This window comes from Hyperolius riggenbachi, chromosome 4 (assembly GCF_040937935.1).
Source record: "Hyperolius riggenbachi isolate aHypRig1 chromosome 4, aHypRig1.pri, whole genome shotgun sequence".
Taxonomy (NCBI): domain Eukaryota; kingdom Metazoa; phylum Chordata; class Amphibia; order Anura; family Hyperoliidae; genus Hyperolius; species Hyperolius riggenbachi.
This window is the reverse complement of record NC_090649.1, coordinates 79,964,644-79,980,532: the sequence shown is the minus strand read 5'-3', so window position 1 is coordinate 79,980,532 and position 15,889 is coordinate 79,964,644. Positions and strand designations below refer to the sequence as shown.

General features: G+C 44.8%; 1 protein-coding gene across 1 annotated transcript in view; it reads left to right on the top strand.

The window, feature by feature from the left end:
• The window catches only part of LOC137571310 (cytosolic phospholipase A2 gamma-like), a 123,979-nt gene extending 110,552 nt beyond the window's left edge, over positions 1-13,427 (top strand). The window contains exons 16-18 of the mRNA XM_068280260.1: positions 3,293-3,444; positions 8,273-8,468; positions 11,509-13,427. Coding sequence (XP_068136361.1) covers positions 3,293-3,444; positions 8,273-8,468; positions 11,509-11,696 — 536 coding nt within the window. The 3' untranslated portion in view covers positions 11,697-13,427. The remainder of the gene's footprint in view (positions 1-3,292; positions 3,445-8,272; positions 8,469-11,508) is intronic.
• The last annotated feature ends 2,462 nt before the right edge of the window (positions 13,428-15,889 follow it).

Genomic DNA, 15,889 nt, shown 5'->3' with positions numbered 1-15,889 from the left:
TCATAGGGAGAACGTTTTTTTATGTATATTGTATATTTTTCCGTTTATAGGAAAAAGGAGGAAGAAGGTAGTAATCAATTTGTACATGTATCTCCCTACGAGATGCAAAGCAGGACACAGCTAAATCGCTTGTGTCTGCTCGCTGATGCTGCCGCTTTCTTGCCAATTAGAAAGCCGAATGCTGGTTACCACAGCAACGGACAATAGGTGTCCGTCACTGTGCCAGCTTTAGATAAGGGGTCCTTAGCGGGGAGAGAAACTACAGAGCCGTACGGGACCATCCTGGGCTCTACGTATTAGGCTGCAACCGCCTTTAGCTAAGTAACAGTTACAAGTTGGAACAAACCAAAGTGAGCTGAGCAGAGAGGGGAAATCTAACGGCAGCACAAACTACAAATACAGATGCCTCCTACTGAAAAATGGATTAGCCTGAGCCGCGTCGGAAAGGTACATCTGCCGACGTGACTCTAAAGCTATAAAGGCATAGTGGCAGTGTAGAAAATCCTTCTGATCTTCCATAATACATGTTATTAACATTCCTCCATATACAAATATTTATGTTAAAGTGTCAAAAAACAAAGAAATTAAACATAGTGCCCCTTTAACCCGCTCTCCTGCAATGTGTGCCAAAAATACACAATTCTTATTTATGTAACGTGACCGTATTCCACTGTTTACTCTGTTTTACTGTCTGATACTGTTCTTGCCATATCTGGCCTGGGGCTGTATATAAAATGTTTCAAATTCTAAGTTCGACTGTTAGTGATTGTTGATAATTATGATTGATGCACTTTGTATTACTGTAACATATACAGTTTTTCATGTTATGTAGTGGCTGGATAGTGTATTGGTTAAGGGTTCTAACTTTAACATGGGAGACCAGGGCTTGAATCCTGGCTAGGGTCAGTACCTATTCAGTAAGAAGTCCTTTGGCGAGACTTCCTAACACTGCAGGGTGGCCTCTTGAGCGCGTCCCAGTGGCTGCAGCTCTTGAGCGCTTTGAGTCCAACAGGAGAAAAGCACCATACAAATGTTAGGATTATCATTATATGATATTTCTGTATAGAAAGTGTAGCAGAAAAGTACATGAAGCATTCTGCGCATGCGCAGTAGTAATTTTCAAGTACTGCACAAGCGCAGAATGCTTCCAATCTTTTTTTCCCAACAAAAAAAGGTTTTTATTGAAGTGCAAAGGAAATAGAAACATAATGTTTCTATCTCGTTTGCACTTCAATAAAAACTTTTTTTGGGGGGGAAAAAAAGATTGCATCATTAGTGGCACCTTTACAAGCAGAGTTTTAAACTGAACCTAAAGTGGAATAAAAGTGGTCAGTTTAACTTCCCTGAGGATTCTTCCAGCCCCCTGTAGTCTTTCTGTGCTATTGCATGTCTGCTGCGCACCTCTGTTCAGCTGCAGCACCCTTCTGACACCTGCATGCGTAGCCCCGTGCCGCACGCCTCCTGATCATGCTCCTGTGGATGGAAGTGTTCTGCGCTGGTGCAGTACTTGAAAATTAGTACTGCACATACGCAGAATGCTTATGGCCACGGGAGCACAATTGAGGAGGCAAGCAGCTCGGGCCACACATGTGCAGAAGCCCACAACTGGCCGTCTCAGTCAGCTTTCAGAGAAGCATTGCAGCTGAACAGAGGAGTGTGAAATGATGGCAAGGGCACTGGAGGATTGCAGGGCACTGGAAGAAGCCACAAGTAAGTTACACTGCCCACTTTTTTCCCACCTTAGGTAACCTATAACCACTTAAGTCTATCTGGATGACTATATTCGTCCAGATAGACAGCGCAGTGTGATATCTGGATGCGTATTCTCGTCCAATGTTATCTCGGCTGCACGACCCCCGCTATTACCCAGCGGCTTTTCTGTAGTGGTGATTGGAGAAGGGAACCGAGGGTTTTCCGAACCAATCGCAGTGCCTGGAGTGAATGGACATGACCCAGATCAGGGGCCATGTCCATTCATAAAGACGCAACATAGGTAAAGTTAAAAAAAAAAAAAACACTTCCTGATAAACCAGGGTATTGTTTCTAGCGTAAAAAGTAAAACTGCACACACCAAACATTTTTAATAATAAAAATAATATGATTAATCCCTTCCAAAGCCTCCACACACCCACCCCAGTTACCAAACAATCACGTAAAAAAAATCAAAAAAATACCATTAGTAGTTGACTTAGGGGCTCAACTTTTTTTTAATGTGTATGTCATGAGAATATATTACTGTTATTTTAGTCCATAAGGACTTGCAATTGACTGGACACAAAAACAACAAATACACCTTTACTTACAAATATATTGGCGCCATACATTGTACTAGGAACGTAATTTAAATGTTGTGATAGCCGGGACTGATGGGCAAATAAAATGGGTGGGTTTTTTATAGTAGGATTGCTTATTTTAAAACGATAGAGGGTGGAATTGGAGAAATAGTGTATTTTTATTGTTTTCACTATAAAATGCATACAAACTAAAGTACCATATATACTCGCACATACGCCTCCCCATGTATAAGCCGAAGTACCCACTTTTACCTCAGAAACCAGGAAAAAAAATGATTGACTCCTGTATAAGCTCCTTCCCCTATACAGCCCCCACCACAGTAGCCAGATGTTCCCCCAGTACAAGTCAACCCCCCTTTTCCTAGCCAAATGTGCTCCAGGATCATACAGCTGTGTCTCAAGAAGCCACTAGATAGCCTCATAGATATGAGGCACAGCGATTGCCACACAGGAAGAATCCCTGATCATTGCACTACTGAAACGTTGCTTGCACGCTCTGCTCCACAAGCCGGGGAACACAGGTAGTCTTGAGCAGCACATTCTACACACCATGTTGCAGGGGATGAGTGACACGGACTCCGCAAAGAGCCAGATGTTAAGAGCAGGATCACTATTGCACAATCCTTACACTCCTGCCATTGACAAAACCTGCTCCACCACCTGTTTTGCTCCACTGACTCGCATATAAGCCGAGGGGGTAACTTTTCAGCACATTTTTTATGCTGAAAAATTAGGCTTATACAGGAGTATATTCAGTAATTACTAAAAACAAGTATCACCCACATAAAAAGCCTAATTTGTTGCAAAAACCACGATATAGATCATTCACGTGTGAGAAGCAGTGATAAAGTTATGGCCAAATGAATGGAAGGAGCGCTGACAGGTAAAAATGTATTTTAGCGTTAAGGTAAAAAGGGCTGTAGGCTGAAGTGGTTAAGCAATCTGACTCTATTTGATGCATATAAATTAATATATACTGTATATGTGTATTGCTCTAGAGGAAGTCTGCCCCGTCCTCGCTGCTAAAAAGGAGATCTCGTTAGTAGATGCCGGCTTATTTATCAATGCTCCTTACCCATTGATGCTGCCTCCTCATCGTAATGTAGATCTCATACTGTCAGTTGACTTCAGTTCTGGAGATCCATTCGCGGTGAGTCTGTTTCTTCTTCATTTCATTTTGCCTCTAAACTGAAAGTGAAAAAAATGAAAGACAAAAATAAAATGTTACAATATAATAACATTTAACATTACAGATACTTACCTAAGTAGAAGTAAGCTTCTGGGTGTTCCATAGACATCCCAATCCATGCACTAGCCCACCATTGCTGTGTAGGGTCCTTCTGAACATTTCCGACAAGAGCTTATGGGAAATGTTCTCGTGGCCGTGGTCCTCTCTGTGTGCGTGAGTCCATAAGCTGTTTTATGCTGCAGCGAATGCACAGCCATACTCACATATGTGCAATGCGGCCACAAGAACATATCTGATAAACTCTTGTCATATATATTGAAAGGGACTCTGTGCAGCAGCAGTGGGCTTCTGGATGGATTGGCCTTCCCTCGGTAAGTATCTAGCTTTTTATTTATTTTTTATTTTTATTTTTATTTTTTGGTAGGGGGGGGGGGGGGGATGTTACAGTTTTGCTTTAAAGTGAACCTGAGGTGAGAGGTAAATGGAGACCGCTACATTTATTTCCTATTAAGCAATCCCAGTTGCCTGGCTGATACTCAGCCTCTAATACTTTTAGCCATAGTGGCCTCAATTCACTAAACTTATCTCCTGTCTTTAATAACTCTTCTAGAGTTGTTACCATGGTGATAAGGCATGTAGTATTCAGGAAACATTTTACCTCAGGCAAGCCTAAAGTTAACTCTTCTGTCTTTAAATTAACTCTCTAATCCTTAAAATAACTCCAGAGTTAAAGACAAGCTGTTAATTAGCTGCATGTGAAAATAACTACAGAGGAGGTAAATTAACTACAGAGGAGGTAAATTAACTACAGGAGAGGTAACTTAAGGAATGAAGAGGTAAGATAACTCTCTCACCATGTGGAGGTAAGTTTTCTCTTGCCTTATTATCTCTAGCATGATCTTAGTGAATTGAGGCCATTGTCAGAACTGACAAGATTAGCTGCATGCTTGTTTCTGGTTTTACTCGGACACTACTGCAGCCAAATAGACCAGCAGGGCTGCTAGGCAGCTGGTATTATTTAAAAGGAAACAAATATGGCAGCCTGAATATCAATCTCACTTTGGGTTCACTTTAAAGTCTCATTGCTATAAAGTGTTTTGAGAAAGGATTTTTTGTTGAGGTGGGGGGGCTGTTTTAGCTTTGCTTTAAACTTTCAGTGTATTTACAGTGGGATAAAAGTGTTTTGGGAAGGGTTTTTTTTTTGGGGGGAAGGGTGCATGTTTTGCATGTTTGTCACACTTAAATGTTTCAGATCAGACAAATTTAGATATAAGATAAGACGACCAAGTAAAAACAAAATGCAGTTTTTATGTGTTTTTTTGTTATTAATGTATTGTATTTATTAACTGTTTCTGGGCGAGCGTGTTTGAAATCTACGTCCTGCTTGTGGCTGCACGGATCTGACAGGACGTAGATTTCAACATCACAGCCACGCAGTCCCTCCGATTCTCCCACTGATCACGCCACTCTGCCCCCACTGCAACTCACTCGCACTGCCATCAGTATTGACGTCAGAGCACTGTGAGCTGATCAGGAGCCGATTTCACTGGCTAATGACCCTGTCATTACTGTGAGCCAATCCTATTGGATTTCATTGATGGACAGGGTCATGAGCCAATGAAAGCAGCTTCTGACCGGCGCACAGAGCTTTATTACATACCCCACAGTGCAACATGTTTCACAGGTGTGACCAGGGGCGGACTGACCATTAGGGCACTCGGGCACGGACCGAGGGCCCGTGGTCAGGGGGAGGGGCGCCACCCGCCAGAGAACCCTGAGCAGGAGGGGAGACAGCCAATGAAAGAGGGCGATGGGCATAGCAGCGGAGAAGGGGGGAAGTTCCCCCCCCCCCCTTCTCTCACCTTGGGGCCCTCCTTCCTGGCTCTCCCCTCCGTAATCTGCAAAGTGTCGCACAGCTGGAAGCGGCTGACAGCGGGCGGAGACTTGCCGCTGTTCAGCCATTGGAGGGATCGCTGATCTGTGTGCAGCTAGTGTGGGCTTGAGAAGCCCAGACTAGCGACACACAGATCAGCGCTCCCTCCGGTGGCTGAACAGCGGTAAGTCTCCGCCCGCTGTCAGACGCTTCCAGCTGTGCAACACTTTGCAGATTACGGAGGGGAGAGCCAGGAAGGGGGGCCCCAAGGTGAGAGAAGGGAGGGGGGAACTTCCCCCCCTTCTCCGCTGCTATGCAAATCGCCCTTCTTCACTGGCTGTCTCCCCTCCTAGAGACACTACAAGCCTGGCTGCATATACTGGGGGCACGTACAGACCTGGCTATACTGGGGAGACCTATACACCTGGTTGCATATACTGGGGAGACCTATACACCTGGCTGCATATACTGGGGGCACCTATAAACCTGGCTGCATATACTGGCGGCACCTATACACCTGGCTGCATATACTGGGGAGACCTATACACCTGGCTGCATATACTGGGGGCACCTATACACCTGACTACACATACTGGGGGCTCTTATATACCTGGCTGCATATACTGGGGAGACCTATACACCTGGCTGCATATACTGGGGGCACCTATACACCTGGCTGCATATACTGGGGAGACCTATACACCTAGCTACATATACTGGGGGCACCTATAGACCTGTCTGTATATACTAGGGACACCTATAGACCTGGCTATACTGGGGACACCTATAGACCTGGCTATACTGGGGACACCTATACACCTGGCTACATATACTGGAGACACCTAAAGACCTGGCTATCTATACAGGAGATACCTATAGACCTGGCTATCTGTACTGGGGACACCTATAGGCCTGGCTACCTATTCTGGAGACACCTGTAGACCTGGCTACCTATACTGGGGACACCTATAGACCTGGCTATCCTAACTGGGGACATCTATAGACCTGGCTATCTTAAATGGGGACATCTATAGACCTGGTTATCTATTCTGGGGACACCTGTAGATTAGGCTACTTATACTGGGGACACCTATAGACCTGGATACCTGCACTGGGAAAACCTATAGACCTGGTTACTTCCACTGGGGATACCTTTTGACCTGGTTACCTATACTGGGGGCACTTATTTTGGGGTACCTGCTGCCAGATTAACTATTTTTGGGGAACTGCTGCTGCCAGATTAAGTGTATTTTGAGAAACAGCTGCCAGATTATGTGTATTTTTGGGGAACCGCTGCCAGATTGTGTATAATGGGGGAACTGCTGCTTCCAGATTCTGTGTATTTTGGGGGAACCACTGCTGCTACATGTATTTTTGGTGATCCGCTGCCAAATTATGTGTATTTGGGGGAACCGCTGCTGCCAGATTACGTCTATTTTGGGGGAACGACTGCCATATTATCTGTATTTTGGAGGAACCTCTGCCAAATTGCATGGATTTTTGGTGAAATGCTGTCAGATTACATGTATTTTGGGGGGAAACACTATGGCAGAGTTCAAACTTCCCCGGCAGACCTTTTACACCACTGCTAAGGTCATGTATATTTTGCCCCACCCATGACCACGCCCACATTCTGTTGCGTGACCACACCCATTTTTTGGCGCAGGGGTTTTTGTCAGTGTACAATATCACAATATAACATATTTACTGTTGTCAATAAATTATTATATCTTAGTCTGTAAAAATATAACGTGAAAGGTGGGAAACACTGGTATGGGGGCCCCATAATCTCCTATTGCCCGGGGGCCCCATGAGTTGTCAGTCCGCCCCTGGGTGTGACTCGCTTCATCAGGCAGAATAAGAAGTAACTGGTACAAGCTCAGAACGAAGGTACTTGTCTATACTGGTACTCCTTATTCTGCCTGATGATGCGGATATAATAAAGTTATTTTTTTACCTTAATCTGACAAAATCGAGTCATGTATGGGGGTAAGTCCACCACTACCTCCCTTTTTAAACTGATTTTAGCAGGTAATATCCTTTTTTAGTGCCTCTGTTCTACTATTATCTGCAAAACTCTACAGAGGCACCAAAAAAGGCTAATATCTGCTAAAATCACTTTAAAAGGGGAGCTAGTGGTCAAAGCCGGGACAAGTACCTCCAGCACCCAAGGCTGAGACACCAAAGTGCACAGGAAGAGGGCGCCAAAATTTCTCCACAGCGATGTGAAAAACTCGTTGCCGGTTATTGAAAACACTTGATTGCAGTTGTTGTTGCCAACTGTAGCACAAGTGGTTATTAAAGGACGCCTGAGCTGAAAAAAATATAATGAAATAAATAATTGTATCTATCCTTCTTCTCCTAAAAATGACTTTTTAAGATATTCCACAGGTTTATTTTATATTTAAATCTACTTTTTACTGTTTTATTGTTTTTTGCTCAATGGCACATTCATTGAACTATGCCAGAGCTAAAATCTATGAACTATTGACAATTTTTATCTCTTTCCTGCTCTCAGAAGCCATTTTCTGCTAGGAAAGTGTTTTATAGTTGTAATTTCTTATCAATGAGGGACACACTGTAGTCTGACCCAGTCCTGACAGGAAAAGCCACTTACATACCTGATGTTTAACTCTTTCAGGCAAAGAACGAAAAAAAGGAACACAGCCTAGTTATTTGTGTGCTTGGCACTGTACATACCCATGTCTATCTCATCAAGTCACCTTGAGTATCCTTTAAGTTTAGGGGGCAATAACGTTTTCACATGTAGGTTCAGATACTACTTTCCTTAGTTCATTAACTGTTGAAATTACCATATATGGGGTAGATAATATGCAGACTCCTATTAACAGAGTATCATGTATGACACCGTGATAAAAAAAAGAAATATTTTATCACTATTTCTTTGGCAAATAGACCCTGAGTAAAACCGCTGAATACTGCAAGGAACATAAGATTCCCTTTCCAAATGTGGAGATAAAAGAAACCAGCAAGCAGGAAAATGAAAAGGGCGAGATCATCCCGCTGGATTGCTGCTACATATTTGAAGGGGATGGTAAAGGGGCCCCTACAGTGATGCACTTTCCACTTTTCAACAACCAGACCTGTGAAGGTTAGTCTATTGCCAAGAAAGCTCTGTGATATTAGCTAGATATGATGGTTGTCTCTTGTCTGTCTATTGTCCGCACATCAAATCAGAAAAGGGGAGTGGACCAGGAATACAGAATACTGTAGACCGGCTGTTGTACCTGGATGCATTTGTTTGAGCAGTGGCTGGATAGTGTAATGGTTAAGGGCTCTGCCGCTGACACAGGATCCCAGGGTTTGAATCTCGACTCTTCCTGTTCAGTAAGTCAGCACATCTTCAGTAGGAGACCTTGGGCAAGACTCCCTAACACTGCTACTGCCTATAGAGTATGCCCTAGTGGCTGCGTTTTGGCACAGACGCCAGGAGCGGCGTGTGCAAGCAAATGTGTAAGTTGAAATCTACGCCCTGGAAGGGATAAACAGGGCGTCGATTTTAACTAGCCCGGTCTTATAGCGTTTTTTTTTTTAAGTACACCTGAACTAAGAGGTACAGTATATGGAGGCTGCCATATTTATCTACTTTTAAACAATACCAGTTGCCTGGTATGTAGAGATGGCCCGAACGGTTCGCAGGCCAACAGTTCCCGGCAAATTTAGGCTGTTCACATTCTCCCTGCGAATTGCAAACTTTTGACGTGTTCGACCCGCCCCCATACATCATCATGGAGCCAAACTTTGACCTCTTACCTCACAGTCAGCAGACACATGGCAGCCAATTAGCTATCACCCCCTCCTGGATCCCCAACCCCCCTATAAAAAAGCAGTTGCGGTGGCCATATTGGATTTAGATTGTAAGCTCGCAAGAGCAGGGTCATCCTCCTAATGTTTACTGTTTTTGTTTCAATATTTGTGCTGCTTGAGACTCTGCTGTACATTTTTTGATTGTACCTATGTTCCGCCTTGTTGTCTTACTGTGCTTTGAAAAGTGCTGCGGAATATGTTGGCGCTATACAAATAAATAATAATAATTTATTCTCTGCTGGCTGCTGACTGTTAGCGAGAGCAGGGTCAGACTTGCTGCAGATAAGTAGGGAAAGCAATAGCTAGACCTGTTGTAACGATTGGTTTCAGCACGCAGAGAGAATCTGATTATTGCCGATCTGCAGTATCACCAAGAATGCAGATATATACCTGATTATTGATGATCTGCAGTATCACCGATAATCAGATATATTGCTAACCTCTGGACACCCAGCAAGGAAACACAATAAAGACAGTAATATCTCACGGTAATGTGGAAATATCCACCACACGGCAATTCCTCAGAGGTGTGGTTACCTCTGAATGGGAACCCAGTGAGTGAGATCCTCTAACCAGGCAGAGTGAGGAATCTCGACCCCTAGCAGCAATCGTCTGCTTGGGGAAGCCGTCTCGGAGAGGCAAGCCTCAGAGATAACCCTCCAGTGGGAGACGTTCCACTGAAGGGAGAAAGGTCAGACAGGCAAGGATTCAGCAACAGAGATGGCGGCAGCGGTAAAGGAGCGGAAGGCAGAAGAGTAAACGGTAATCAGGCAGAGGTTGGCCACAAGAATCAGATAAGCAAAAGTACAATAGCATAGAGAGTGAGAGTAGTCAAGGATAGCCGAAGTCGAAACACAGATACAATATCAAAATACAATCCTAACTAAGGTGTGAAATCCTTAGTATCAACACTAGGGCACTGAGCTAAGGTCTGAGCGTTAACACAGAAGTGTAGTCACGACAGCAGACAAGGAGCAACTGAACACAGGCTCCTTATATGCTGGGAGCGCATCTGCAGCGCCACCCAGCCGCCCAACCAATCAGAAGGCCTCCTAAGGTCAGCTGACTGGAGAGTCAGCTGACCCTCCTACGTAGGAGGCAAAAGTTCTGCCTCCTTGCGCGCGCGCGCGAGCTACCCTCTGCCTCTGTGTGTTGGAGAGACCAGGCTTGGGGTCCGCGTAGTAATGCGGACCGGGGTCCGCCAACTGCGCTGCAAGACCCGCCGCCATGCCGTCAGCTGCGGCGGCGGTATCCCCACGCACTTGCGCCGGTGATTCCGCCTGTGATGCGGAACCCACCGGCTGGGAAGCGGAGACCGCCGCCATGTTACTCTGCGGGGCGGCGTTGTCTCCGCAACCTATTACACCTGTGTTCTTGTTCCTCACTTGCTGTGAAGGCACCCCAAACATCCCTATTGAGGGCTAGCACATCAGTCTCCTGTGTTTTTTGTGTGTGTGACACTCCACAGTCCACTGACACCCAGAGCTGTGTGCACAATACTGCTGTTGCCTCATTAAGTAGCAGGCACAGTACCACTCCAGTGCATTATTTCAATGAATTCCGATAGTACTATTGCATTCCTCTGTGTGCGTCACTCCATGGCCCACTGACACCCAGAGCTGTGCATAATGTGATTTCTGCCCTTTAGGGATTAAAACCCAACTTTGTGTCAACTCCGTTATTTTTGGTGAGACTTTTGGCATCCAGCAGTTCTGTCCTCTTGTCTGCCTTGCCTTCCCTCTCCATATGTCCACACAGACTTGGTTCAGAGTTGAATTCACAGCAGCACTAGTTCTGTGGATGGGAGCACGAGAAAAACAAGGCAAGTAGGAGAAGTGGACTACTGTGTGCCACGACGGGTACAAATAAAAATGCTGACTGTGCTCCCCTTTGCACTGTACAATTTCAGCTCCTCAAGGGAGGGATGGAGGAGACACACATCCGCAGAGCCTACTCCCTGGTAGTTTACACATCAGAGATACTTATTATTGGTAGTAACATTATTATTAGTTAAACTACAGTAAATCAACCACAAGATGTCACTGTCTATAAAGATAGGCAATGATCTCTATGGTACTGGGATTTTCTGTATTAATTCGGTGTTCCTCCTCTCTGTTCTATGTAAGCTCCATTATCTGATGGTCGTGTATGATCTATCTCTGCATATTTTTCTTCATTAAAGAGTTCTAACTTGTTATACTGGGTGCCCATCTGTGTGTACTGACCTCTCTGCACCAACACTTACATTATTTCAAGTAGTTCCAAACAAAATATGTAACTTCAAACATGTTAAAAAATAAACCTTTTTTTTTATTTGCTTGCAGGTAAGGTAACTGAAATGGCGGATAGTTATTCCACTTTCAAACTTAACTATGAGGAACCTGAACTGGAGAAGCTGCTGGAAGTGGCTAAGAAGAATGTGGAGGAGAGCTACAAGAAGATAGCAGAGAAATTGAGGCAGTTGGTTGAGCGGCGTAAAAATATGGGTACAGCTGCCAATGGCTTACATTAGACAGGACGCCACAAATAAAATAAAGATTAATAACGGATGTGGGGTTCACTACCTCTGGCTTACAGATGAACCAACTTATTTTGCTTTTTATATCTTTATCAAATTTTACTGACTTAGGAAATGTTTCATAGGAAAGCAACAGGTCTTTCTTTGGTTCACGTATACAGCTTAATTTGCTAACACTGGTCAACAGTGAGGAGCATAAGGGAATCCCAAAAAATATATAAACCACATGTTACACAACACATAGGCAAGCAGCAAGTTCTCCAAATAACACATAGCTAAGTAGCAAGTCCTCCATATAACACATAGGCAAGCAGCAAGTCCCCACATAACACATACACAAGCAGCAAGTCCTCCACATAACACCTAGGCAGGCAGCAAGTCCTCCACATAGCACATAGGCAAGCAGCAAGTCCTCCACATAACTCATGGGCAAGCAGCAAGCCCTCCACATTAACACATAGGCAAGCAGCAAGTCCACAACACATAGGCAAGCAGCAAGTCCTCCACATAACACATAGGCAGTCAGCAAGTCCCCACATAACACATAGTCAAGCAGCAAGTCCCCACATAACACAAAGGCAAGCAGCAAGTGCTCCACATTAACACATAGGCAAGCAGCAAGTCCCCGACACAACACATAGGCAAGCAGCAAGTCCTCCACATAACACAAAGGCAAGCAGCAAGTCCTCCACATAGCACATGGGCAAGCAGCAATTCCTCCACATAACATATAGGCAGGCAGCAAGTCCTCCACATAATACAGGCAGGCAGCATTTTGTCACATGACATACAGGCAGGCAGCATGTCGTCACATAATATACAGGCAAGCAGCTCGTCGTCACATGACATACATGCAAGCAGCATGTCCCCACATAACATACAGGCAAGTATACCCGTCCTCCTCCCACTCCACCTGCAGCGTGTGCATGGTGGCAACCATGTCTATATCTACAGCTACCAGGCATCGCTAATATGTGTTCATAACTGTCTTAAAACTCAACATCAGGCACACCCCTGCACTGCATACACCTCACACATGTGCAGCCATGCAGAAACGTCATTCTGTACACAGCTCATCCTACCAAGAAATCAGGACACAAATTGCTGTACTTTTACTGAGCAATCTGGGGTAAAGCTCACCTCTGCCTCTGTGGAGGCTCAGAAACCCTCTTACCTAATTGAGATAACTATACGATATAGCCATAGCCATTGCACATGAATGTCTCGTGAGGTTAATAAGCTAGCCAATTATCATTTTTCAATAGCGCTTTATAGATCCAGGTTGAGCTGAGGTTAGCTTGGATGGCTCTATCACAGATTAACATGTGGATAATATTTCCAGACGAACCCCATCAATGATGATCATCTTTGTATCTTATCTTAAGAGAAGATGGGGTTTTTTGTTTTCAGATAGATTTCTTATGTTGATTACTAATGTTTTATTTTTATGTGGCTTTCAATGTGCCTTATCCAGTGTACATAGTATACATTGTGACCAATTACCATAACGTCTTTACATCTGTATGCAAATTGATATGTCTTTTCCCTTCACTGGGAAATGTATGATTTTATCTGACTTATATCCCACCCCTTTCCATAGCTGTAATGATTACCTTGCACCCACAAGGGGTATGTTTATATTTGAAATGTGTCTATGTTTTTGACTCATGAAATGATCGCTTGTTTAAAACTTACAATAAAAATTTTAGATACAAAAAAAAAGTTCTTAAGTATACCTGAGTCATATTAGAGGATACTGGGATTTCTGTTAGGTTATAGTAGTGCTCTTTTCGATTAGGAACATTTTGAGCCTGAAAATGGCAATTTCGTATTCGTAATTTGCATTCGAAATTGAACGAAATTGCAAATGCCAATTTTGAGAATACACAAAATTTGCACTGGAAATTTCATGTACAGGTTGACATTTCGAGTACTCTGAGTAATTAATGGCCGCCGACTTTAGTGGTTATGTAACGATCGGTATCAGCACGCAGAGAGAATCTGATTATTGGCGATCTGCAGTATCACCAAGAATACAGATATATACCCAATTATTGATGATCTGCAGTATCACCGATAATCCGATATATTGCTAACCTCTGGGCACAGCAAAAGAACACAATAAAGACAGTAGTATATTTCACAGAAGTGTGGAAATATCCACCACACGGCAATTCCTCAGAGGTGTGGTTACCTCTGAATGGGAACACAGTGCGTGAGATCCTCTAACCAGGCAGAGTGAGGAATCTCGACCCCTAGCAGTAATCGTCTGCTTGGGGCAGGCGTCTCGGAGAGGCAAGCCTCAGAGATAACCCTCCAGTGGGAGACATTCCACTGAAGGGAGAATGGTCAGACAGGCAGAGGTTCGGCAACAGAGATGACAGATAAAGTACAAAGACAGAAGGCTGATTCGGTATCCAAGGCAAGCAGGGTCTGGCAATGGAATATCAGATATGTGAGGTACCGAATCAGAAGACAGAGGAGTAGTCAGAAAAGCAATAAGTCATAACAGATATCAAACAATGCCTAATCTGAGTGCGAGGTCCTTGGTCTCAGCACCCTGGAACTAGTCTGAATAATAACACAGATTAACAGTACAAGTAAACTGGCTAAGTATGAATTCCCAGGTCCACCTGTTTCTAACACACTGTAGGATCTGACTAAAGGTCTGAGAGCTTCCACGTAGTGATCGTAACGGCAGACAACCAGCAACTGACAAGCAAGCTGTATATATAGTTGCAGGACTCTGCCGCCCCGCCCGAACCACTCAGCCAATCAGGAGTCCAGCAGGAATCAGCTGATCATCCTGATTAGCTGACACATCTCCTGCTGGCATAAAGGTCCTGACTTCTGGCACGCACGCGCATAGCCCTAAACCTGTGTGAACTAACAGGCTCAGCCACACCAGCTGCATGCTGCTGTGTGCAAACCACCACGCCGGACGAGGAACCAGCCGCCTGACTGTTGTTGCATGCGGCGGCTTTGCCGCGTTCTGCTCTGCCGCCAGACACACGCTTCCGCGTGCAAACCGCCGCACTGGACGCGGAATCAGCCGCCTGCTCAGTAGTACTCGCGGCGGCTTTTCCGCGATCTCTCACAGGTTAATAGCAAAGCCCTCATACAAGCTAGAATCACCAAATGTGCAGGGTATGTAAAGGAGGAGAGTGGCTACAAAAGGAAACATTTTTTTTCCAAGTTCTTGTAGTTTTTGAGAAAATCGATGTTAAATTTAGAGGACAAAAGTCTATATCTAAATACGGTAAAATAACAGATAATGTATCAACATGTATATAAATGTATTTATATTTAATATGTTCAGAGTGTGGTAAATAAAAATGATGTGGGGTCCCTCCTTCCAAGCCTCTCTAAAACCTTGACACTCATGCAGGCTGGGATAGCCAGAATGCGGATCCCTGTCCACGTGAGGCTTCACACCCTGAGCTATACCAGCTCGCATGGTCCATGGTATGGGGGGGTCTGGAAGAGAGGTGCGGCTAAGCCCCTCCCTCCTCCTCCAGAGTCCAATCCATGAACCAGGGGCTCTTCCCCATCTCGGGTGCCCCAGGAGGAATGGGGGCAACGACGCCCCAGAGGGACTCAAGGTGGCATCTGGATGTCCCCTTTAAGAAGGGGACCTCAGATGCCAGCCCCCTCCCCAGGAGAATATCCACGTATATTGCGGATATACGGATCCGAAACACTGTAACTAAGGAGATGACGTCCTGGAGCCAATCAGAGGGCTCCCAGCAGAAGCCCTAGCAACCAATCACGGAGGGGAACCCTGGCCAGCCCCACCTGACCTCATTGAGCCAATCAGAGGGCTCCCAGCCTAAACCCTGGCACCAAATCACAGAAAGGAACACTGGCCAGCCCCCCTGTATAATGAGGGCTGCCATGAGGAGACATATCGTCTTAGCTTGCTGAATGCTCACTGAGAGACATGCTCCAGTGCTGGTGGCCTATCAAGGGCTGTACACAGTTATAAACCTAAAGCTGTTCAGTGATTAACCCCTTCACTACTATCACTACACTATTGTTAAATCGTTAATTAGCTTGATTGATGTCATAGTGTGATGACCAGAGTGTGTGCTCCAGTGCTGCTGGCCTAGCAGGGGCTGTACACAGTGATAAACCGAAAGCTTTTCAGTGATTAACCCCTTCACTATCACTACACTATTGTTAAATCA